The sequence below is a fragment of the Camellia sinensis genome, unplaced genomic scaffold (genome assembly GCF_055761805.1).
Source record: "Camellia sinensis isolate YWXY unplaced genomic scaffold, ASM5576180v1 Unanchor3, whole genome shotgun sequence".
Classification (NCBI taxonomy): domain Eukaryota; kingdom Viridiplantae; phylum Streptophyta; class Magnoliopsida; order Ericales; family Theaceae; genus Camellia; species Camellia sinensis.
In genome coordinates this window covers 12,913,346-12,938,891 of record NW_028129178.1, presented here as the reverse complement: position 1 = coordinate 12,938,891, position 25,546 = coordinate 12,913,346, and the positions used below count along the sequence as shown (strand labels likewise).

General features: G+C 34.3%; 4 protein-coding genes across 5 annotated transcripts; all 4 read left to right on the top strand.

Moving 5' to 3' along the window:
* Nucleotides 1-1,727: 1,727 nt before the first annotated feature.
* LOC114259401 (uncharacterized) lies at nt 1,728-3,461 on the top strand. Its single transcript, XM_082912337.1, has one exon. It carries the CDS (start codon nt 1,728-1,730, stop codon nt 3,459-3,461), a length of 1,734 nt encoding a protein of 577 aa, XP_082768463.1.
* Nucleotides 3,461-5,641, top strand: LOC145816094 (uncharacterized). Its single transcript, XM_082912336.1, has 3 exons — nt 3,461-4,326; nt 4,431-4,518; nt 4,609-5,641. The coding sequence occupies exons 1-3, from the start codon at nt 3,461-3,463 to the stop codon at nt 5,338-5,340; spliced, it is 1,686 nt and encodes a 561-aa protein (XP_082768462.1). The 3' UTR covers nt 5,341-5,641.
* Nucleotides 5,642-5,868: 227 nt separating this feature from the next.
* Nucleotides 5,869-11,261, top strand: LOC145816147 (uncharacterized). Of its 2 annotated transcripts, XR_014358575.1 has the most exons (5): nt 8,480-8,707; nt 9,486-9,579; nt 9,673-9,780; nt 9,874-10,217; nt 10,977-11,261. XR_014358575.1 is itself a non-coding variant. In XM_082912390.1 (4 exons), exons 2-4 carry the CDS (start codon nt 7,708-7,710, stop codon nt 11,067-11,069), a joined length of 567 nt encoding a protein of 188 aa, XP_082768516.1. In that variant the 5' UTR covers nt 5,869-6,449; nt 7,706-7,707; the 3' UTR covers nt 11,070-11,261. The 2 variants fall into 2 exon arrangements, 1 of the variants encoding a protein (XP_082768516.1); XM_082912390.1 differs by lacking the exons at nt 8,480-8,707; nt 9,486-9,579; nt 9,673-9,780; nt 9,874-10,217 and adding exons at nt 5,869-6,449; nt 7,706-7,939; nt 8,037-8,278.
* Nucleotides 11,262-13,936: 2,675 nt separating this feature from the next.
* On the top strand, nt 13,937-24,545 carry LOC114260304 (QWRF motif-containing protein 2). The gene is made up of 6 exons (XM_028200386.2): nt 13,937-15,659; nt 17,245-17,364; nt 20,486-20,602; nt 20,751-20,840; nt 23,961-24,068; nt 24,151-24,545. The coding sequence occupies exons 1-6, from the start codon at nt 14,265-14,267 to the stop codon at nt 24,226-24,228; spliced, it is 1,908 nt and encodes a 635-aa protein (XP_028056187.2). The 5' UTR covers nt 13,937-14,264; the 3' UTR covers nt 24,229-24,545.
* Nucleotides 24,546-25,546: the final 1,001 nt, after the last annotated feature.

Genomic DNA, 25,546 nt, shown 5'->3' with positions numbered 1-25,546 from the left:
TCTGTCCAGGGCTGGATCGCTCCGTTGCCGCCTCATCTCTCATTGATTCTCCGATTTCCCGGCATATCTCCGGTAGCGATTCCGATCAGGTACCATATATTATCAACTTATTTGATAATCGACTATCATATTTATGAATCGCCTATCATATATATTATAATCGACTTATGAATGAGAGTTAGAAAATGAAAATGAATATGATAATCGATTATCATGTATGTATCTGTATAATCGATTTGATGTAACAGCAGCCTCTTGGATGCTTTTAACATTCTGAGATTTGAGTGGAAAGTATCTTGGGGTTTCTATTTGCAAATTTAGATTCTCTCCATTACATGGTTTGTTGGAATTGAAGTGAATGGAGATCTCTCTATTTCAATGCGTGACATATGGATGTAAAATTTGAAGTCAATTTTTTATAATTGTTTTTTTTATCCTGCTCGAATTTGCTTTGAAACGTCATAATCTCTGCAAATCAAGTGCCAAGAAGATACATTAATAGCTGAAAAGAACAATAAACAAAGATATATAACAGTGCATTTGTCTTGGGTTATATACTCGCCAATAACTTGACAATGATAGTTTTGGAGTGACAAATAAATAAGTAAAAATATACTTCAATGTTTAGCAATTTTCTATTGAAAAAGATAGAATCAGATTACAGCAAGGACACGCGATAATGTAAGTTTATAACTTTACAATGAGTTACTTCAAACTTTTTAGAAATCATATAAGTTTCACATAGATGTACAACCATAGAGTCCTACACAGAAGTGTCAATTCATTGGCAAAGCATTGCAAAGAACTCAATATTTCCTGCTGTCTAAGGTAACAAAATCCGAAATTTTGTAGGCCTCAATTAGACAAATCCATTACTTAAATTGAATGATGTATCTGAATTAGGTCTAGAGCTCAAATGTACTTGAAGTGTCAACAGAAATAAGTGGAATGAAAACAGAATATAGCATATAAAATTACGCAGTTTAATATATCACACGCTTAGGACCAAGTTTAAGGTGAAAGGCAGCTGTTAGAGAGCACAAGACAAAATATGTTTTATGCATATTGAGTGATATGAATATATTTGATAACAAGACAAAATCTATTTCTGGTCTGAGGCAACCCACTTGCCTTGGCTTGGTTATTACTTATTATTGCACTCAACTGAAACCCTAAGTTTATTTTTGGGTACTGTCTTATGCTTTTCTTTTACCTTAGTTTCAAGATTTTAGCCATTAAATCAGTTGATTTTCAGGGTTAACAAGTTTCTCATTTGGTCTCTTCTAATCTTTGAAGCACCTAATCTATGAAACCATGGTTTTAAAGACAAAATTTTAGGAACAAAAATTTTTTGTCTATAAAACCTATATTTTTAAGGACAAAATAAAGGACTTTAAAAAAAGAAATACTTTATCATATTATTTTATTTTTAAAACGAAGCTATTTGGTTGCAAAAGTGTTAATGACTTTTTGCAGGCCTCTTTAATTTGATGTTTCTTTTGCTTTGATGATATGGTCTGATCTAATCCTGATTTGTTTGATTTTATTATATTTGTGTTATTTGGAAATGTAGATGCCAATTCGATTGATTGCATTGTTAAATTTATTTTGATTCGCTTGTGTTATTAGAGTCGAAAATTGTAGCATTATGTTTCCTATTTTTTAAGCTTTTACCTTCTTCTTTTTCTTTTTTTTTTTTTCTCTTTCTTCTTTAGTTCTTTTGCACCATGGATAGGAGTTGGATGCAACTTCATAATAGAAGATCACCTCAGTACATTGATGGGGTGAGGGAATTTATCTTGTTTGCTCGTGATCATATGAAACCAGAGACAGATAAGATTTGGTGTCCATGTTATAGATGCAACAACCATATTCAAAAAACCATAGAGGAAGTTGAAATTCATTTGTATGCATATGGGGTGGTCACGAGTTACACTAGGTGGGTGTATCATGGGGAAGGTTTTGAGTTGAATGATAATGATGACTCACAAAATGAAAATGATGAATATCTTGACAATGTGACAGAGAAGTCAAATAGTCCCAATACCGAGGTGCGAGAAGTTATTCATGACATACGAAGTGGAACAACCACATTTGGTTATGTGGGAGAAGCATCTAGTAGTCGTAATCCTGACTTACCAAGTAGTTGTGGTGGAGAAACAAATAAATTTGCAAGATTAATGAGGGATGCGGAGCAAGATTTGTATCCGGATTGCCAACGATTCTCCAAACTATTATTCATGGTTAAATTGCTACATCTAAAGATATTTAATAGATGGAGCAACAAATCACTCACGATGTTGTTGGAATTGTTGAAGGAGGCACTTCCCATTGGTGAAACGCTTCCATGCTCTTACAATGAGGCTAAACAAATAATTCGAGATTTGGGCCTCGACTATCAAAAAATACATGTATGCAAGAACGATTGCGTACTTTTTTGGAAGGAGTATGAAAATGAAGATGAGTGTCCTACTTGTAAAGCGCCAAGATACAAGGTTCGTAAAGGTAAAGGTAAAGGTAAAAAGATCCCTCACAAGGTTCTGCGATACTTTCCTTTAAAACCACGGCTACAAAGGCTATTCATATCCAGGAAGACGGCTATTGATATGAAGTGGCACAAGGATAAACGTGTAGAGGAGGAAAATGTGTTGCGTCATCCGGCTGATTCTGAAGCATGGAAAGACTTTGACAAAAAGCATGAGTCTTTTGCCAAAGATCCGCGTAACGTTAGGCTCGGACTAGCTAGCGATGGTTTTAACCCGTTTGGAAACATGAGTAACTCATATAGCATATGGCTGGTTTTTCTTGTCCCATACAATTTACCACCATGGAAATGTATGAAGGATCCATTTTTTATGATGCCTTTGCTTATTCCTGGGCGTAGGGCTCCCGGGTTTGACTTTGATGTGTTTTTACGGCCATTGATAGATGAGTTAAAGGAGTTATGGGAGGTAGGGGTAGAAACATACGATGCATCAAATGGCCAAAGTTTTCAATTACGTGCTGCATTGTTATGGACCATCAACGATTTCCCTGCATATGGTAACTTATCCGGTTGGAGCACCAAAGGGAAATTGGCTTGCCCTTCATGTAATGAGGATGCATCTCACCAATACTTGCATCATTGGAAGAAAACTTGTTACACGGGACATCGTCGTTTTTTGCCGCATAATCATGTTTTACGAAAAAGCAAGGCATTCAATGGTGAGCCAGAGCATAGATCGGAACCCAAGTTGTTGTCTGGGAAGGAGGTTTTGGGACAATTGGAGCATCTTGACTCGACAGTATTTGGGAAGATAGATGAACGTGGGAAGAAGCGAAAACGTTCTCCTCAATATTTAAATTGGACAAGGAGAAGCATCTTCTTTGAGTTACCTTACTGGAAAACCCTCAAAGTTCGCCACAACCTCGATGTTATGCACATTGAAAAGAATGTATGCGATAGTGGATGGGAACATTGATGAACGTTGATGGAAAAACCAAGGACTCATACAAGGCTCATCTTGATCTAGTGGCTATGGGTATAAGGCCTGAATTACATCCAAGGCAAGTAGATGGAAAAACCTACCTACCCACTCCTTGCTTCATGCTCTCTCCAACTGAAAAAAGGAGTTTTTGTGAATTCTTGAGTACAATTAAGTTGCCAGATGGCTATGCATCAAACATATCACATTGTGTGAGCACTAGTGATTGTCGAATTACAGGGTTGAAAAGCCATGATTGCCATGTTATCTTGCAAAGATTGCTTCCTGTTGCCCTACGTGGATGTTTGAAAAAGGATGTGAGCAAGGCTTTAATTGAGCTTTGCTTGTTCTTTAAGGAGTTATCGGCAAAAACATTGAGAGTTGATGTCTTAGAACAACTTGAGAAAGATATTGTTTTAATTTTGTGCAAGCTTGAGAAGATATTTCCACCATCTTTTTTCGATATTATGATCCATTTATGCGTACACTTATCACGTGAAGCAATCCTTGCTGGACCGGTGCAATACCGGTGGATGTATGCATTTGAGAGGTACATGCATATTCTTAAGGGCTATGTGCGTAACAAAGCCCGTCCAGAAGGCTCTATTGCTGAAGGTTACATTGATAATGAGGCTCTTACATTTTTCTCTATGTACTTCAACGAAGGTGAGACAAAATTTAATAGACCAGAGCGGAATTATGATAGGCCTATTAAAGCTACACAAGATGGAAATATTTTTGTATTTAAGCAAAAAGTACGTGGAATAGGAGCTGCAGTTAATGATGTGTTGAATTTAAAAGATTTGAAGAAAGCTCGATGGTATGTGTTGAATAATTGTGATGAAATTCAACCGTATGTGAGGTAAGAAACCACCATATGATTATATTCACTGCAAAAATTTTCATTGTGAATTCTACTACTTTCACAACTATTTGTGTCAAATAATGTTGTGTAATAATTTATAGGCAATACATGGATGAACTTGAGAGACAAGGTTTGAGAAATGTTCAAGAGAGGCTGGAATCAGAGTTTCATACATGGTTTCTAAAATACGTAAGAGCTGTAAATTTTTAACCTTATTTGTGCATTTAAATAATGTAACTAAGTATATGCTAATACATTTCACATCATAAATGGAATTAGGTCACAAAGCAACAACTTGAAGGGACCATGGACGCTTCCAATCAACTTATGAACCTAGCCCGAGGTCCTGATAGTCGAGTGACACGATACAGTGGTTGCATTATCAATGGGACCAGATTTCACACTCAAGATCGTGACATGAACCGAAAAACTCAAAATAGTGGTGTGGTTGTTAAGGGTGACCATAAAGGAGAAGCTATTGATTTTTATGGAGTTGTTAGAGATATAGTCGAGTTGAAATATCTAGGGAGAAATCGGGTGTTCCTCTTTAAGTGTGATTGGTGGGATGTTGGCAATGAAAAAAATGGAATGAAATTTGATGATTATAAATATGTTAGTGTGAATGTTACAAGAACTTGGTACAAGGATGAACCGTTTGTGCTAGCATGCCAAGCTATACAAGTGTTTTATATGAAAGACATGAAATTTGGCAACAATTATCGAGTTGTACAAAGAATAATACCTCGGGCAATATATGACATTCTACTGAAAAGGGATGAAGAGGAAGAGAAAGAGGAAGAGGAAGAAAAGGACAATGATGAACCATACCAAGAATTTGAATCATTTGGTCTTGGAAATGCAGTGCACATGGATGATCAACCCATAGAATTATGCAAAGAAGACATGGAAATGATATGTGTTGATATTGATGGCGAATTCCATGAGGAGAATCTTGAAGATGATGAAGTTAATGATGATATGATTGATTATGATAGTGATGATAGTCAATGAAATTTGCTGCTATTTAATTTTCTAAGGCTTTTGAAATTCTGTATATATTGTTTGATTTCGTTGGAAATGCCCCTTTTTTATACTTTCAGTTATATAGGTTGAGTGAAATTAATGTTGTTCTTTTTCTATGTGTTGAAGAGTTCTTGAATTGCCAATATGAATCTTATTTATTTTTTTCAAAAATACAAATCTATACAAATCTACTTGATGTTATTTACTGAATGTGCCATTTTACTAAGGATATTTTGCATCTTTGAATATTAGTTATGAAAAGGTCTCCTTGCAATTATGCTTAACTGCAAGTCTGGGACTAAGGAGTGAAAGTTTATATGCAGGTCAATATTAGTCCTTTTCTGGGTGTTAATTAAGCTTTTCTAATCACTTATGGAGGTTTGCTTATGAAGATTGCCTACCAGGTCACATGTATCATATCTTGGTAATTTGTCCAGGCAGGGACCAAAACAAAGTTGTTTCAGTTACTTTTTGCAAATGCTTATGTTTTGGCAGATTTAAGTTGATCTTCTCATATGTCTTCTTAAAATGCATTTTTTCTTCGTTCCTTTTTCTGTATCTGTTTACCAAACATGATTTTGGAATTTGGATTAAATTTGTGTTTGGCAATTTCTGGGTTGCCCAACAAACCCATCCGACTATATATGGGCATGTCTAAAGTTGATTGTGGGTACAAAGGATGGACCTATGAAAAACCCTACTTCATATCCCTATGAGATAATGCCCTGTTTCTTCGATGATGATTAATTTGTGGATCATATCAAGAGATATCACCTAACATCTATGCCATACAAGACATTCTTAGGTTCTTATCTGCTGCTTACTTTGACTACTCTTTTTATGAATGCAGCTGCATCAGCCAGTGACAGCTGAAGATTTGGAATCCGCTTCTACTACACAAGAAAATTAATAGGCTGACTTGAAATTGAGGGGAGCCTCTTGTTGTCTGCCAGAATTGCAATTCATCTCTCTTGCTTTGGCACATAATGAATTGAAGTTCAGAAAATCCGTCTGTGTCCCTCTGCACGTGCTGACACAACCACATGCGTTGAGAAGAAATTTGCTGATATTTTCGAACTCCATGCTCTGGCTGTGAGGTTAGATGGTCCAAACTCTGTAAAATATTGTAGGTATAAAAAAATATAATACTCTAATGGTCTGTTATTTGTATTGCTAAAAATCATAATTATTTTTTTGGGGTCAAATTTGACATAAATTTTTATTTACAGTTAAAGTTGTCAGCACAATAATATTATACAAAAATATTGTTCATCTTCTTTACAACAGGGCTGGTTACGCTGGTTGTTAAGGCCGGTTGTTTTGGAAAATGGCTTGAGAGATGACCTCAATGATTGAGAATGGTCATCTTCAGAGATGTTCTCAATGGTTTAGAGTTGTCGTCTACCTGGGAGATATCTCGGATGACTTCAATGATTTAGAATAACTGAATTGAATAAATTAAATGGAGGGAAAAGTTAAAAATAACAATTTGATCATTAAAACAACATTACTATTCTATAATTATTGTACACTATTCATTGTTACATTAGAATTTTAACTATGAAGCGTTGAAAATCTTCTTACAACTTTTAACCAAACAGCAACTGGCTTCTAGACCATGCTCTGGCTGTGAGGTTAGAAATTTGCTGATTTAGTGGGTACCTTTGTTAAATGTAAGCTTGTATTAATTCCCCTGCCTCTCCCTTTATTTATCCAAAAAAAAATAAAAATGTAAGCTTGTATTAAGATTTTATTTGGAAATCTAACCATCCCTGCCTCATTTTTGTCAAACACTAAAAACCCATACTTTTCGTTGTGTTGATACGTGAGGCATGACCATTCTTGCTTTTTTTTTCACAAAAAAAAAATTGTTCACAAAGATTTACTACTGTAGTACCTTTGCTAAATGTAGGCCTGTGTTAAGATCTCATTTAGAAATGTAGCCAGCCCTGCCTCATTTTTGTCAACCACCAGAAACCCACATTAATAATGGGAAGCAAGTAAATCATTCTTCTATTAATATCTGAAAGCACAACTAACTTGGCTTATAGTGTCATCTTAGACCATACTCTTGCGGAAAAGGAGCGCAGGTTCATACCATGTGCTTAGTTGTACTACTATTAATTAATTTTATTTTATTTTTGTTGGTAAAATATATGTAATCCTATGTAAAAAACTCTGCATGTTATATCTTGGCATTCTGATGATGACAAGCTTTATGCACTGCATGATTCTGCTTAATTTCTGGTTACTTGTACTAAATCTAATGGTATATACTGTTTATTAATATATATGCATAAGTATATATGCAGTGTAGCAATATATGATGTATATACCCTCAACTTCTCAACAGGTATGTCCACAAGAGGCAGAGGACGAGCAGGGTATGTACCTAGACCCCATGCACCTACACCCCATGCATCCACTAAATTAGTTCGCTCATCCACTCAATCAACACCTGGACCCCATGCATCCATTAAATCAGTTCGATCATCTACACTGCACCCATTTACATCAGAATCGGTACATGAAGTTACGTCACAAGTTTCACACTCGGATACTTCTAGCACACATTGCAACACTGATGGTTTGTAAATATTTTAAGTTTATGTTTTGTTTTGGTTGGTGGTTCTCGTCTTTTCAATCTATATATTAACATGATACTTTTTCATTGTTTCTAGTAGGCACATCCAAGGGTAAGAGAGGACGTGGGAAGTCACGAAGCCTCAAATTGGCCAAGCTAAAAAATCAAGGGGTGCGATTGCCTATTCAGATTTGTAAGGTTAGTGGACGACCATATGGTGAAGCATCTGAAAAATTTACCAGTGAATTAGGGATTGTCACTAGGCAATTTGCCCCACAAAATGTGCCATCGTGGACTGATATTAGTGAAGAGGATAAAGAAACATTGGTTGCATACCTTCAAGTAAGTGGTACAATTGCTGAGATTTAGATTTCCTCTTTGCAAATTATTTTCTGGATAATTATTTTCCCAGTAAATTTCCTCTTCCCACATTATTTCATCAAGCATTTTGATAGCACTATTTGTACCATTTATTTGTTTCTGGCACAATAATTAACACGCACCATAAACAACTTTGAGGGAAGATTTTAATGTGCTTTAATTTTTTCTTGTTTGGTATGACAGGAAGGTTTTAAGTTTACCAATGAACCCTATGCTATCGAATCTATCCTCAATTTGATGCACGACCGGTATAAGAGCTATCGCCATGACCTACGACAACGCTTTAGAAGTTTCCCTACAATGGAATCTGCCCTTGCGGATCCACCCGAAAACATGGAAAAAGAGACGTGGAAGTTTTTGTGCGAAAAGTGGTCTGACAAGGACTATAAGGTAACGTCAATCTTGTCTCATTTTTTGTCAAACATGATGGTTTAAATATGAAGTGCCCTAAGCTCCGTGTCATAATATGCTATGGTATGAGCAGTAATTGTGTTCCTATTAGAAGTTAAATGCCGAGTTTGATGTAAAATACACATTAACTTGCAGAATGCTTGTGAATTTGTTGAATCTTTAAACAAGGAATTTCTGAAAGACTACTTTACGCATTAAGAAAAATATGCGTATTTTATTTTTGTGACTATATGATTTATTATGATTGGCATGCAAAAGTTTGATTGTTGATTTTTAACTTGTGAGAGAGAGAATTAGATTTTTGTATTTTTTTTTTATTCATAGCCTTAAATGGGAATATAGCGTAATAGAGCACTGGAGAAAATTGATCCCGTCTACCTGCATCTGTTTGATTTTATGCTTTCATTCCACATGACTGGTGGTGAGAAAGAGGAAGAAGAAGAAAAGGACAATGATGAACCATATCTAGATGATTTACTCATTATTATATCGTTGTCATATAATAGCCAAGTCTTTACTTTGTATTTTTTTTTATTCATTTTCACTTGAAATCGGGAGATAAGCATGATCATCTTAGACTTAAACGAGAATATGGCATAATAGAGCACTGGAGAAAATTGATCCATAAAACTGACCCATTTCTACAATTTACTAACCTATTTCAACCTGCTATCTCCAATTCTATATTTCTTGTAGATGAGAAATGTTTAATAATAAAAGAAACACTTTGTACTCTGACTTATGCATTTAATAATAGGTGAGATGTGGCAAGAATAAGTTGAATCGGGAGAAGTTGAAAGTCCTCCACACTGCTGGCTCAAAGGCCTTCAGAAAAAGTGCAATATGATGAGGTATTAATTATAGAATCTATAATTTATGTTTTGTAATTGTAATTGAACAACGTAATCTATATTGAGGTTTAATGTGTGCTATAAATGGCACAGCGAGACCGTGCCACTGGAGAGGAACTTGGACTTGTTGAGTTGTACAAAAAGACGCATTTTAGTGAGAAAAAAGAGGCATGGGTGCATGCTGATGCTGAGATTAGACATGTAAGACATCAATCTTTATGTACTTTCATTCCTTATATCCTTAATAAAATGTGGATGGATACTTAATTTTATCTCAACTAATGAATATTGTAGTACAAGCTTGAAAAGCGGCAAGAGAAAGCTATTGAAGAAGGATCTTGCCCGATATCTGATGAGCAACTTTCTATTGAGGTATTTGGACAAAAAGTTGGCTACATACGCGGCTTAGGGCGTGGTCGAAAACCAAGTACAACATTATCTGGAAAACTTACCCGTGCCCAACTCGAGAGGGATAATGAGGCTGCTACAAGGGAGGCTGAAGAGCAACGAAGAATCAATGAGGAGCTGGTGGAAAGAATTCAAATCTTGGAGTCTGATCGCACGAAATACAATGCCAAAGTCGACTTCTTGATGCAGCAGATCAGTCGAAGAGTACCCTCTACTGATTCTTCTTCTTAGTAAGTCATCTTTTCAGAATGTTTGAGTAATTGATATTTGTTTCATTCAATAAATCTGATGAATCTTAGGATATTGATATGATTGGATTACATGTATATGCTAGTACAGGTTATACATCACTGTGCTTTTAGTATCTTCTGAATTGTTTTCTTCAAGGCAGCAGCACCTGATCGGGTCCCTTTTGATTGTTTGTGTTAAATCTGAACTGGGTTTTTGATCTTTTGTAGAAAATAAGAGGAAAGGACTATACATTCACTTTTCTAGAAAATTGTGAGTATTAACTTTCTAGAGTGATTTTATAAGATAAGATTACATTAATTTATGAGCAAGGGGGAGGACTAGTTTTGAACTCTTTCTCTCTGAAGGAAATGGATTACATAATAATGAGTGGGCGAAGACAATTTCTAAGGATTAGTTTTTATAAGTAGACAGAATTTTTTTGAAGAACGTATCACATGAGAGACAAACAGTGGGGTGCATTTGTGTGAGGCCCACATGTATCTCACGTGGGAGTGTGGCAGGCGATTTAGAACAATATTCTCCTTTTTGTCTATATATATATTTGCATAATTACACTTTTCATAGGAGTTATTCCTTTTACTTACTGTTCTACAAGGAATTGTTTTCACTGGAGTAATGTTTGTAATTGAACTTCAGATACTACAATCGGCACATTAAATTGTAATTTATTAAATTAATCTATTATTGGATAATTTTTAATTGGTAATCTATTTGAGAGTTTGGCCTATTCTATGCAGGTCCTGCAAGCTTGCGTCGATTTAAAGCTTGGGAGCTCTCTGCTAGATTTTGAATGCCATTTTAACGAAACCATTGAGAAGAAGATGCGATGAGTTGAGTTGAGTTGTTTTGTTATGTAGGTAGATATAATTCTAATAACAATCTGTTCATTGAACAGTTGAATGCTATAAACAATGCTTATAACACTAGCCTTATAAATTGGAAATGATACTTTTGAAATCTCTGTCATATATACAATCAAGATATTACGTACTAATGAATTAGAGCATGGTATTTGTTTGTTATTGAATGCGATGAGCATTTTTTTTTTTTTTTTGTAGTTGAATTTTAATTTGGAGATGAGTGGATGGTTTGGTGATATATATTTTCTGTTTGGTTGTTGAGAAATCAAGAAAGGAATATAAGTTGATGTTCAAATTAGTATTTTTAGAATAAATGTTACAAAATCAAAAAAAAAAAAAAAACAATTATCAAACTTTTAGAGACCAATTTTAGTTGTCTCAAAAAATATTTAATAAGCTTTTAGCCACTACTTTTATTTGTCCCAAAAATTAGAACTTTTAACCACCATTTCCCTTTGTCCTAAAAAACTAAAACTTTTACGGACCACTACCATTTGTTCCAAAAAATTAAAACTTTTAGACACCAATTTGTGTTGTCGCAAAAATTAGTTTCTTTGTCTCCATAACTACCCTGTTGCCTTGGACTCTAAATAGACTTTTAGAGACAAATTTTGGTTGTCTCAAAATCAAAACTTTTTGCAACCACCTATTTTTGTCTCTAAAAGTCTATTTATAGTGACAAATGCAAAATTTTGTCTCTAAAAGTCATTTTTTGACTTTTCCGGAAAGGCCATTTGGGACAAACTTCGCGACGGAGGAAATTGGTTGGCTAAAGTTTTTCCCAACAAATATTACACTTTTAGAGACAAAATATTACACTATTGTTGATATATCAAAAGAAATAATAACAACAATATAAAAAATACACAAACATCCACCAAAAAAAAAAAAAAAAACGTCAAATCAACTCTCAAAACAAAGATAGTTATATATTATTATCAATTTAGTTGGAAAAAAAATACATTGGAAAAAAAGTCAAATAGAGAAAAAAAAAATACTCACACAAAAATATAAATTTACAAAAAAAAAAAAAAAATTCACAAACAAATAAACTTGAAATAAGTTTGGACTATTGGCAAAGAGAGAGAATAACCATTGCATCATTACATTTGGAGAGTTGGGCGAGCTGAAAAAAAGATCAAATATTGAGTATTTTAAAGAGATGATTTTATTGAATTTTTAATTTGATTGGGTTTTTAAATTTTAGATTTATATTATTTTCGGAAAGGGTGAGAGTGAGATGAAAGTAGATTACCATATTATTTTGAATTTTGAAATTCAAAATCATAAATAATTAGTGCATTTATTTATATTGTTTTGATCAACATTATTTTTTGAAAGAGTGAGGATGACTTATCATATTGTTTTGAATTTTAAAATTCAAAATTGTAGATAGTTAGAACTATTTTTGTTTTTGGAATTTTGACTTTAGGGAACTAACCAATAGATTTTTTTTTATTTCTTTAAAAATTAACAAATTAACAAAATTAGTTTGTGAGTTTGTCACTTCCACAATCATGGTCCTTAAAAAGACTATTTTCCTTATATATAGATGTTAACACATTCTTAGTTATAAAGTTTGTGGTTGGTTTGGTTTTTAGCATATATTTCTAGAATTTTTTTTTCTAAGAAACTAAAAATTAAATTGGTGAAAAAAAAATTAAAAATACATCATTTTTATATAATTTTATCTTTTGGAATTGTAGAAATAATTTTTTAAAATTAATTTTTTTTGATATTTATTTTCATTAAATTAGTTTTTATTTTTTTCAAAAGTCAAACATGACAACAAGTTTGATATCATTATTAAATAAATTTATTAAATAAAAAAAACTAAAAACATTTCATATACTGTATTAAACATATCGATTATACATTAATAGCCTAATAACCAACCATTGCATGATAACCATAAAAAAATATCAACAAAAATAACTACTCATTACATGATCATTATCTAAACACATACCAAAAATTAATTTGGTAAAAAAAATAAAATAAATAAAACTATAGAAGATTTATTATTTTTATATAATTTTGTCTTTGGTGGGTAGAAATATTTTTTTTAAATTCAAAAATAATTTTTTGACATTTATTTTTTGTCAAACTAGTTTATATTTATTAAATTCATGATTTTGCCTTTGAAATAGAGTATTTTTTGTTTACAAAAAAGACGGTGTATTCAATTGTCCTTATTTGGAGCGAAATTCAAAATTTAAGGTCAAATATATTAGAATTGAAATATTAGAGATTAAAATAACACAAATTCTAAATTACAAGAACCATTAATGTAATTCGTCATGTTTTATATAAATTTTATGGAGAAATTATTATTTAATATTACCGGAGTACCACGTAACTATGCTTCCTTATCAATTACTATTCATTATACACTTTCGTGTTTCTCACTCATTTAATATAAATAATTAATACTTCATATTTTTTTGCTAATTATATTACCATAAAATAGCACGTGAAATAACCCATTAATGTAATATTTTAACTTTTTTATTTTATTTTATTTCCTTTCCTTCAATGCCACATGTATAAAATTCAGCACTATAGAGCTCTCAGGGTTGTTTGGGATGATCTAAATAAGTATACTTTTTGACTTTTTATGAAATATGGGTTAGGTTTAGGTTGGATTTGAAGTGATGTATAAGAGAAGTGATATGACTTAAATAAAATGATATGATTTAAATAAGATAATAATTTTTTAACTTTTTATTTTTTTCAAGATATGCCAAACTTGACCTCAATCACCCACCAAATAATAACCCAACTTTACGTAAGAATAGAAATTTTCAAACGTATATATATATGTAAATGTATTTCCATAGTAGTAGCATAGCAACTCAAGCACACGAACTAGAACTAGTACGGCAGTTGCGCTCCCAAATCTCGCTCATCACGCCTCTTTATATTCTCGCCGCCGGCTTCATGTAACGGTCATATATCGCCTCATTTTCTCTCTCCTAGAACCCCTTCCTTTCTAGTTTCTTTCTCTCTCTCTCTCTCTCTATATATATATATTCTCTCACTTCATCCCTTCAGTACACTCACGCCTCCCTTGTCTCTCTAAATTAAGAATTAGCTTGAATAGTCACAGGTTTTGGGCTGTAATTAGGGTTTGATAGTTATGAGCTGTGACAAGTGTGTGCTATAATGGTGGCTGCTGTGTCTGCTACGCCGAACCCTAATAAGGTCTCATCACAAGGTGGGGTTCACCACCAGAACAACCCCAAAAGGCCTCCATTGTTACCTTCTGAGGCTGACAATGGCGTCGTTGGCCCTCCTCCTCGGAGACCCAAATCCAGAGATGTCACTTCTCGATACTTGTCTTCTAGTTGTACCACTTCATCATCTTCGTATTCATCATCGTCGTCGTCGTCGTCTTCGAATTCGTCTTCCTCCAGGCGCTATCCTTCGCCTCTTGTTTCGAGAACTGTGCCGATGACGCCGATTCCTGCTCCTTCACGGTCGCAATCTGCAGAGCGGAGGCGGCCGGGAAATGCCGGGGAGATGTCGGCTGCTGCGAAGTTGTTGGTGGCTTCGAAGAGGAGTTTGTCAGTTTCGTTTCAAGGAGATTCGTATTCGCGCAAGGCGAAGCCAGCGCCGGCGGTGAATAATTTGACTAGTTCGAGCAGGAAAGCGACGCCGGAGAGGGAAAATTCGAAGCCAATTATTAAAGATCATCAGCATCGCTGGCCTGGGAGATCGCGGGAATTGAATTGTTCTATGACGATAAGGAGTTTGGATTGCAGCCCCGCTGATAAGAAAAAAATGGGGGCATTGCAACAACAATCCATCATCATGATCGATGATAGCAGTAAAGCCTCAGTTGCTAGCCCCAGATTGAAAGCCAATCCCGACCTTGATAAAGCTGCTCCGATTGTAATTGATGCAATTTCAGATGCTGGATCTGCTGCCACTTCTGATCTGGTTGCTTCGGACGACACTGAAAGTGTTACCTCTGGAAGCACTGGAGCGGGGGCGGGATCTGGAGTTGTACAAGAATGTTGTGTGAGAGCTGCTGCTCCCGTGCGTGGAAGAGGGCCACGCGGCATCGTGGTGCCCGCCAGGTTTTGGCAAGAGACTACTAACCGGCTGCAGCGCCGATTGCCAGAGCAAGTTTCCCCAATTTCAAAGAATAATAATGGGTTGAAAACGGTAACTCCACCAAAACTCAATGCATTGAAGAAATCCTATATGGATAGTCCAATTTCAACGCCTAGAGGAGTTTCAGGTAGCAGGGGTTTATCTTCTCCTCTTCGTTGTGGTGTTCGGCCAGCATCGCCAAGCAAGCTTGTGACATCTTCCGTGTCATCCCCATCGAGGGGGATGATGAGCCCATCTCGAGTGAGGAATGGCGGTGTGGCAAGCACCGTGAATAACGATTTGGGAAACACTCCTTCAATTCTCAGCTTTGCTGCTGATGTAAGGAGGGGGAAGGTTGGGGATGCACACTTGCTGAGGCTGCTACATAACAGGCACTTGCAATGGCGATTTATAAATGCAAGAGCAGACAATGCAATGATGGTCCAGAAAGTGACTGCAGAGGTATATAGCTTGTTGATTTCCTTCTTTGTATATGGATCTTTTATTTTTATCATGTGTAAGTTTGTTTATGCAGTGATGAGTTTTTTTTACATACATTCATTTATATTTCTGTTACCATTACCACACTACCATTGATGTATACAATAGTTTTGGTTTGTATCTAATTTTCTCCTGCCTTCTCATAACATCTATGTTTTGATCACTAATATCACCTATACATTTGTTTCAATTGTTTGATGGAAAGTATCAGTTTCTAGTGGTTACAAGTTGGTACATTGACATCTCTAGGGTGGAAAATTCATGGCATGATGAAAAAAAAGAGCAGATGACGACGGATAATCCATGGATGTGCAATAATTTATTAGAAGGTTGCTTTGACCCTTTTTAAATCGACATATAAGTAGGATAGAAAATATAGTTTGCTCCCTTCCAGCAGCTACTATTTTGTCTTATCTTGGAGATGTCATCTGGAATCCAATAAAAGTAAATGACTTAAATAGTCAAAGGGGTTAGATAAAAGTTCAGAAGGGATGAAGGCAGAAGAAGAGAAAAGATATTAGGTGGTGTATACCACTGTTTAGCTTTTTAACATTATGCCTATGTATGTATTTGAATTTTTCATAGTTGCTTATTTTTCCCTTAACCATAGGCTCTTTATGCTTTAGGAATGAATATTATAATTTCCCTGATGTAGAAAGAGGAATGAATTTTCTGTTCAAGGGGGACCATGTGCTGAATTCTATTGCATAAGAGAATGAGGGAGGAAAGGAAAATGTTTTTCTTTAATGTGTTTGGGAATGATGAAGTAGTTGTTTGAGAATAGCTGCATGAGCGATATGTTTCTATTAAATGGTTATGGGCCTGACCATCTGAGACATTTTATGCATGTTTGGCTACTTAAATGGCTGAACAAAGATATACCATTGGCAAGATTGGATACTAGTCCAAGCAGAAAAGATTTGAGTTACTGGTGGTAACTTTTACATTCTTCAGAAAGCTATAGTTAAGTTGCTGTAAACATTTAATTTTGTTCATTTGATCCTAAGTTCAAAGCTTGGTGAGTGTACTTTCATCTAAAGTGTATTTTCTTTACTTTAAACAAAAATAAAAGTAAATAAATTGTATATAAAAGAGAATATTATATATAATATATATATAAAGTACGCATACTGGCCGGTCTGGGCTGGGATAATGACTATTCCCAAGCCCAAGCCCAAGCCCAAGCCATTTAATTAACGGGTCAAAAAGTTCTGTCCAGCCCAGCCCTATGGACTTAATTATCAATGCCAAGCCCTTGAAAATGCAGGCTGGGTTGGCCAGACCACCGGGCCGGTGCCCACCCCTACCTGATAGCAGTAATGTATCAAACAGTCAATATTTAACAGTGGGAATATCCTTCCCTTCATTTTTCACACACAATTAGGCGGATTTTTCAAACGTTAGAAGATTTGCCGATCAAAAGGAAATGTAGAAATTAGATAACTTTGTAGCTAATATGTTTTTGTTTTATTTTTATTTTAAACCTAGTAATGAGGTATTGGAACAATATTTTTATTGTCTTTCTAATTGTTCTTCTCTGTACCAGAGAAGCCTATACAATGGTTGGGTGGCTACCTCGAAATTGCTGCATTGTATCAAAACCAAAAGAATAGAGTTACAGTTGTTGCGGCAAAACTTGATGCTATACTCCATCCTCAAGGGACAAGTAAGATCATGAATTCATTGCAGTTATGTTTCTTATGGGGTTTGTTGTCTTGATTTTATTTTACTTTTTTTTCTTTTTGCTTTTGTTTTCAACTTTTTCCTAATTTAAAAGTCATGTTCTTTTAGTGCCATGGCCATTGTCTTTTTAGCATTTTGTTTGAGCTTAATCTTGGCCACTTCTGTTTTGTTGCCTTGTGCCTTTAATAGAACTTTGAAATGTCTTTTGATATGCTAGTTTTGCTGATCACCGTCTTCTTTCTATTACTAGATTGAATATAGAACAGAACCTGCCCTGCCCTTCCTCTTAAATTCACTTAGCTGAATATATGAAGAACCCTTTGTCTTTAGCTCTGGTTTTGCTAGACAAGCAGGCACAGACATACCCAAATTACGCCTGATCTTGTACACACACTGTCATGACCCGAACCCGCCCCCATGGATTAAGGTCATAACGGGCCAGTAATCAAGGGATTGCCTACGGCCTCAAACAATTCTTAGACATATTTCAATAGAGTTAAGGGCCAAAACGGAAGCAAGATTAAAGACTTTGTCTATAGAGCTGTGCTTACATGGTATAGTAAAATCATTCCACAAATATTTCGTAATAACTCACACATACCCATAGAGTTAATCTGTATCCAGGAACTTTCAGTCATACAGTCAGCCAAACAAAACATATATAAAAAGGTGATTCAACGTTTTCACCCACATAGCAAAGATATAACAAAAGAACAAAAGGGCAAAAGCAAGTCTTGTGCGTGAGATATTAGGGCTGACTTCTCAAAACTTTGACTGTTTCTCACATACTTCACCGAGGCTGGGTTTGAACATCTCTTGGCTCACCTACATATATATGAATGAGAGTGAGCAAAAGCCCAGTGAATAATATCAAATAAAGAAGATACATGAATGAAGGTCGAAACAGATGTACATATATCAAACGGCCTTAGGCCCGTTACGGCTTCAAGCCCGAGCATATCAAATAGCCTCTGGCCCATTTCATTCATGTCTGACGGCCCTTGGCCCAATCATTCATGTTTGATGGCCTTTGGCCCAATCAATTATGACAAACGAATATTTGTCCACAATTCAAACAAACTTATGAACTCAAATAGGAGTAAGTAATTGGACAAATAACATACTTTAAAATATCTTTACTAAGATATTACTCACAGTGATCCGCTGGATGATTTGCCCTTGTGCTTGACCCTACTTATATCATAAGACATAATGGGTCACAAGTAATTCAATCCGTTCTAAATTCATATATTCTTCTTTATCCATTTACAATGCTCAATGCATGCCTAAGAATGCTGAGAAATGAAAGAGAACGGAAAATAAAACACAAAACAATCTTTTCAAAATTTCTGAAACAGGGATCCCAGCTCGAGCGCAACTTTCGCCGCTCGAGCGGACCCCTTTTGTCTGCAAAAGTACTAGTTGCCTCATTTTTGCCCTCGAGCGTGACTTCGGACGCTCGAGTTGAGAGTCGAAACATGTGACTGACGCTTGAGCGTGACTCCCTCCGCTCGAGCGGACATCAATGTTTGCAAAAGTTCTGGGAACTAACATTTCATGCTCGAGCGGCGATTTTCCCGTTCGAGCGGACAGGCCAAATCCAGAATTGTTCTTGAAGTTCAAACTCAATGTTTAAAGGTTCAAAACTCATGTTTTTGACACAAAAGCAGGGAAGGATATCATATAACACAAGAACATGAGTAATTTGGAACCAATTGACCAAAATCATGGTCCGCCTCATAAATTATCTTGAATTCTTTTCATAATTTTCAAAACCCATATACTTTACTTCATACAAATTCCATATCCTTATCTATCATGCATGCATGTCAATTCTTGACTTCATCTCTATTTCAAATGATACAAATGACACTTATAATCATGAAACTCATGAAAATTATGCATGATGTGAGATTTGGTGCTCAATTCTTCTTATTCAACATGATTCATGTTTGAATGTATAAGATCATGGCAATTATGCACATGCATGTACATACAAGCTCCAAATTCATCAATATTAACTCAAATTATATTCTTGATTACCATCTAACTTGAATTCACAAAATTACAATATCAAACTTATGAATTCATAACCAATTCCTAGAAGCTCAAATCTTCCAAATTATGGTTAATTCTTGAGTTAATTTTCAAGATTTCCAAGCTTCTTGATCAAAGCTTCAATTGCCTTCACTCTCTCTCTAACCGACCCTCTCTCTCTCTCTCTCTCTCTCTAGGGTGATCCCAGCCAAAGGAGAGGAAATGAGCTCAAAACATTGCTCATAAATACAAATAGGCCACTTATATATGTTGGCCTAATCAAATTTGATTTAGGTTAAGTAATTGAGCTTAATTTAATCATTCTGAATCTAATTATTTCGTTCCGAATCAGTTTTCAATTAAATTTCACCATAGACTCTAAAAATTACGCCAATCATAATGGCATAGTCAATTTCGGTTTCTGTGGCCGAGAAGGCCTTCAATTTTCAGTTTATAATAGTAAATTGAACAGATTTTCCTACAGTAAACAGATATAAAGCCAAAACCACGTATAATCATATAAATGGCACCCAAAATCATATTAAACACATAATCACAATCATAATTAAGATTAATTAGCATAATACGGAACAGAGTTATCACACACACGCGGGCATGCAATCCACCACCATTACTCACAATCTCCTTAAGAACACAACTTGGGAACTCGAGTTATAAGTTAGGACTATTTCATCGATCTGCAGAGACCAAAAATATAGAATCTGTAAGATTGATGTATGGGAAAGAGTTGTGTCATTGATCTGCAGAGACCAAAAATATAGAATCTGTAAGATTGATGTATGGGAAAGAGTTGTGTCATTCTCAGTCATGCTATGGTCATTCTCTCTTTGAAGTGGGTAACTTGAATATTTTGTTCCATGGTCCATGGTGGTTCTCGGAGGGGTGATTGCATTTAAATCATTTGGACAAGCATTTTATTTTTTTTGTTTGTCATTTTTTAAATTCTCAAGGTCACATACAGGTATGCACATTTGTTTGTGAGTAGGGTTCATTAGTTCTACCCATCTGTCCATTATTTTGGATCTAATTGTATTTGATGAATGCAGATTCTTTATTTGGATGATTGGGATCTTATTGACTGGGATCACTCCAATTCCTTGTCTGGGGCTATTGAAGCATTGGAAAGCAGCACTCTCCGGCTTCCTATTGTTGGTGGTGCAAGGGTTTGCGCTCCTGCCTTCTGTCTTGAATGAGCATTGGCATCCCATCATCACTTAATGCATAGCCAATATAGCATTTATGTGACTTTCAGAAACCATTTTCTGTTTTGGTTTTTTTAAAAATTTTATTTTTATTTTTATTTTGTCACAGGCAGATACTCAAAATGTCAAAGATGCTATTTGTTCAGCAGTTGATGTGATGCAGTCTATGGCATCCTCTATATGCTCTTTGTTGACAAAGGTAATCTTGTTGATCATTTGAATTATCCTTCTTGTTTTTTGCAGTGGCAGTAAACGTTGAATTTGGTTTATAATATTAAACTGGTTCTATTTATTTATATTTTTTAGTTTGATTTGCTGAAGTGTTTGGATAAAGTATAATAAGTAGACCTTAAGCAGAACAGTTTTAGGACATATGGTAATAGGTTCCCTTATTTTAGTTTATAGCATAGTTCTTGTAAGTATATATAGTTCATGGCATTTAGCAATGTATTATCATCACACATTTCCAGAACAATATATTGTGCGGTTATTGTGACCTGCTGGATTAAGAAGATTGTGCTCAGGATGTCTGGCTATATAGTAGTTAGGTCAAATATTACTTTGATTCATTGGGAATCATACACAGTAAAGGTCCAATGATGAGTAAGGAGTAAGAACCATAATACAGCCACTTGAACTTTTCTTTGTTTGAAGGGTGTGAAGTATAATATCGGATGAGTTCTATTGTTGCCTTAATGTTAAAATTTTGGTCACTGTGTTATATAATCAAGTTTAGAGTGGACTTAATATTCAGAATGCTGGGATTTCAATTAGCCCTTCTGTAAGTCATTTGTATACTGACATGTAAATGTAGTCTGTAATTCTTTTGCATTGTCTTTGCATTCGAGGTTTGATTATTGTGTATTATAGTCCCACAGATCTAGTCCCACAGATCTAGTATCATGATTATTTTGCAGGATTTCAAGGCCGGGGTTTAGTTTTTGTTTAAGATTTGAACATGCTAACTGACTTCCATATATCAACCATTATTGTCTCACATGCATTATTATTATTTTTTTCTGCATATTGTCAATAAGTTAAATGGTGTTCTGAAGAGAAAATGGTTCAACAGAAACTGGCTCTTTATGTAATGGAAAATTATGGAAGATTGAAGTTCCTCTTCTTCTATGGTTTTTCCATTCCTTTGTGTTGCCACTTGTGTAAGCACATCATAATTTTTAAGTACAAGTATCAACACCTTTTGTAAGCACATCATAATTTTTAAGTACAAGTATAAACACCTTTTGTAAGCACATCATAATTTTTAAGTACAAGTATCAACACCTTTTGTAAGCACATCATAATTTTTAAGTACAAGTATAAACACCTTTTGTAAGCACATCATAATTTTTAAGTACAAGTATAAACACCTTTTGTAAATATGGTAAAATGTGCCTTCCTGGACATGAAAGCAAAATTATGAATACTATGGGTATGTTATTAAAAAATCAGCATAAAGTGAAAACCATGCCAATGTTATCTGAGCCTATTTTGGTTGGGATGGGTTCCCCTCCATACCTTATCTCTCCATACTCCTATTATGGGGTTTAATTCCAAATCCATGCTGATGATTTGAACCGGCTGTCTCGTAGGTTTTGCAATAAAAGTCATCCATACAACAAATGAGTTTCATCGGACATTTATAAACATAAGAAAAAAATCACATTTTGTTTTATAAAATAAATGACAAATGTGATTGTAAACTTAAACCATTTATTTTTTAAAATAAAATGTTATTTATTCATATGTTTATAGTTATCTGATGAAGTTAATTTTTTTCATGAATAACCTTTATTGTGATGTCTACAAAGTAGATGATTTGGATTATCGGTGCGGGTTTAGAATTGAGCCCTATAAGAGAAGTAAGGAGAGATGAGGAATGGAGAGGGGAGCCTATCCCATTTTGGTTGGGGAAGGGTTTTTTATTATGCTTCTGAGAAAGGAATGAAAGTAGAATAAAGAGCGCCAGACTTTCTAGAAGTTGGTTACATGATTTTAGTATTTTTACACACTTAATCTAGCATATATTTACAAAATTGCTTGTTTAGCAGTATTATTGGAATATATTTTCTTAGCCTCAAGGTTATCTCCTTTTTATGTGGCTGGTTGTCACCTATATTGGCTTTCTTTATTTCTAAATAGTTCACCATGAAATTTTCTCCGTAGCTAGTTTATACAGAGTTGTAACTCTCTTTTACTTTTAGAAAGTGGTTTAGGGTAATTATAAAACTTCATATTGATATTTATTCACTACTGCTCAGGCCTTGGTTTCAGGTCCACCTTTCTATTTTAGTGTGCATCCAACTGTCTAAATCATAGATCCAACTCAATTCTCTTTAATTTTTGGGGTTTTTCTTATTTTAATTCTTTAATGCTATGTATGTTTGGATCTAGGATCTGTGAAGGGAAAGAAAAATGAAATTGCTTATGTCTATTCATTCTATTCATGTTCTTATTTTTTAACCCAACCAACCAAATTCAAAAACCAGACATAGCATAAAGAAAATGGTGCTTGAAAATTGTTAAGCACTAGATATTAGGTCTATAGTGTGTGAAAGATCTTTCTTTCTTCTTTTTTCTTTTCTTTTATTTTATTTTTAAATTTGGTTTGGTGGGCGTTTCAATCTTTGCAAATTTATTTATTTTGAGTTTTTTATGGATAGGTATTGTAATTCAATTTTTTGGATGTGCAATTGGTAAACTTTTTGGTTCTATTATATTAGGAAAGAAAAAGGAAGTTTTGAGTTTATGCAGATTATGGTTTGGTATGATTGGAGAATAGGAAGAAAGGGGAAAGAGGAGGAATGGAAGATGCGCATCCCTAGGAATGGATTGTGTTACTTTCTTCTTGTTACCAACCTTTCAAGTGCAAAAAAATCAGTTCAATTTTGAAAAAATGGGAGGAGCTCTTTCGTTTTTTTTAGGTAAGCGAGTTAGATAAACCAAAAAAAAAAAACAGAGAAGATAGAGAGGAGCAGCTCTTTCCTTTCCCATATATTTCTAGCTGGTGTCAAACTCTGTTTGTGATTATTATGTTTTTAGGACACTCCTCTTTTTTGTTTTTCTTATCTTTTTGGTGTATATTGTCACATATCAATTGTGCCAAAAGTTGACAAGAAGATGGAAGGAAAGAAAATTCTGTTGCCATTTTCAGGTTTTTCTGTAAATCTCTTTCCTGGATGCCTTTTGGTTTCATCATATTTTTTCGTTTAAATTGATGATGCCAATGAGTTAAGGATAGCTTATAAGTGGCTTTGATGCTTGCTTAAATTGAAGTTCATCTCATGGTCTATGTTTCTGAACCATTTTTCTTTGACAGGTAGACCAAGTGAACCCATTGTTGTCTGAACTTGCAAACACAACTGCAAAGGAACGTGCTTTACTTGATCAGTGCAAAGATCTATTGTCCACACTAACAGCCATGCAGGTAAGTATTGAAATTGAAGTGTTATTTATTTTTTTTATTTTGTTTTTTTATGGTTGAGAACTGAGTAGTGTTATAAAAGCAGGTGAAGGATTGTAGCATGAGAACACATATACTACAACTGAGGTGTAATAAGCCTTCAGGCCTGACAAATGAAGTATAAAAAAGCTGATATGTCAATTTGACCGCTTACCTTACGAGCTAACATAATGTGAAATCAGAAAGTAGCGTGTGGTTGTTTGTGGCTTGGAAAAGCTGAGTACCCATTTTTGCCGCCTTCAAGATCTGCCGATATTGGCTATACGAGGTGTTTTGAATTTGCACAGATGGTGAAAAATTGTCTTTCTCGACTTCAGTAGTATATAGATAGATTGTATACAGGTATTCTCTATTATAGTAAAAAGGAAAATGTAGGTAAATATGTATAAATGATGTTTTCAATTCCCCAAGTTCTCAATGGTTATTGTCCAATTTCTTTTAGCGGGCATGTCATCAAAAAATGCTCATATGTTCTTTTTCTTTTCTTTGCTTTTAGTGCTTTCCATTGTTAGTAACGGTGATAATATCTTAAATGGTGTCTGCCAATAAAAAATCAGAAATTGGATTAGATGAAAAGTATTGGTCTCTCACTATATGGTGTTGGGAGAAGTTGGTAAAAAATTAATTTTTGACTTTTTTTAGTAAAAAAAAGTCAACTTTTTGGGTAATGACTTGGGTAAAAAAGTTAGCTTTTTTGACTTAAAAAGTTAAAAGCTAGCTCTTTGCTAGCTTGCCAAAAATTGAGATGGCTCATTGGATGTAATACCGTTACATGGTGTGTTTTGAAAAGATGGTTAAAAATTAACTTTTTGTCTTTTTTTTATTGTATGTAAGAAATGATATAATTCAAAATGAATTAAAAATTGACTTTTGATTTTTTTTCTGATGTATTGCCAAAACACCCCATAGTATCACTTTACATCCAAATGGCAATTCCATAAGGTTGTGTAGGATTACCAATTTAGGTAAAAATTTAAAAATAAAAAAAGAAAATATGAATAAAATATATGTTAAATATTTTTTTGGATAAATTATAAATACACCTCTTGAGATCTAATCAAAATATGAATCACCCCTTATGGTTTTAAAAATTACATTTCATCTTGAGGTTTCTAATTTTATAACGAATCATCTCTTTTGTTAATAAATTATCAGGTCAATTAACAGTTTTTAATGATGTTATAAATATGTTTCAATTAATAATTTAGATAATTTTATTATTGTATAGGAGAGTAATCATGAATTTTAATTTTTTTTAGTTAATTCTGTTAAATAAAAAATACTAACAAAGAGATATTTGTAATTTTTCAAATTACAAGAAACAATTTATATTTTAAACAAACTTTAGAGAGTACATTTGTAATTTATCCATATTTTTTCATTTTCTTTTTCCTCCATTAATGTTCGAATGCTATGCTCCGTTTGGAAAGTGAAATTTTAAC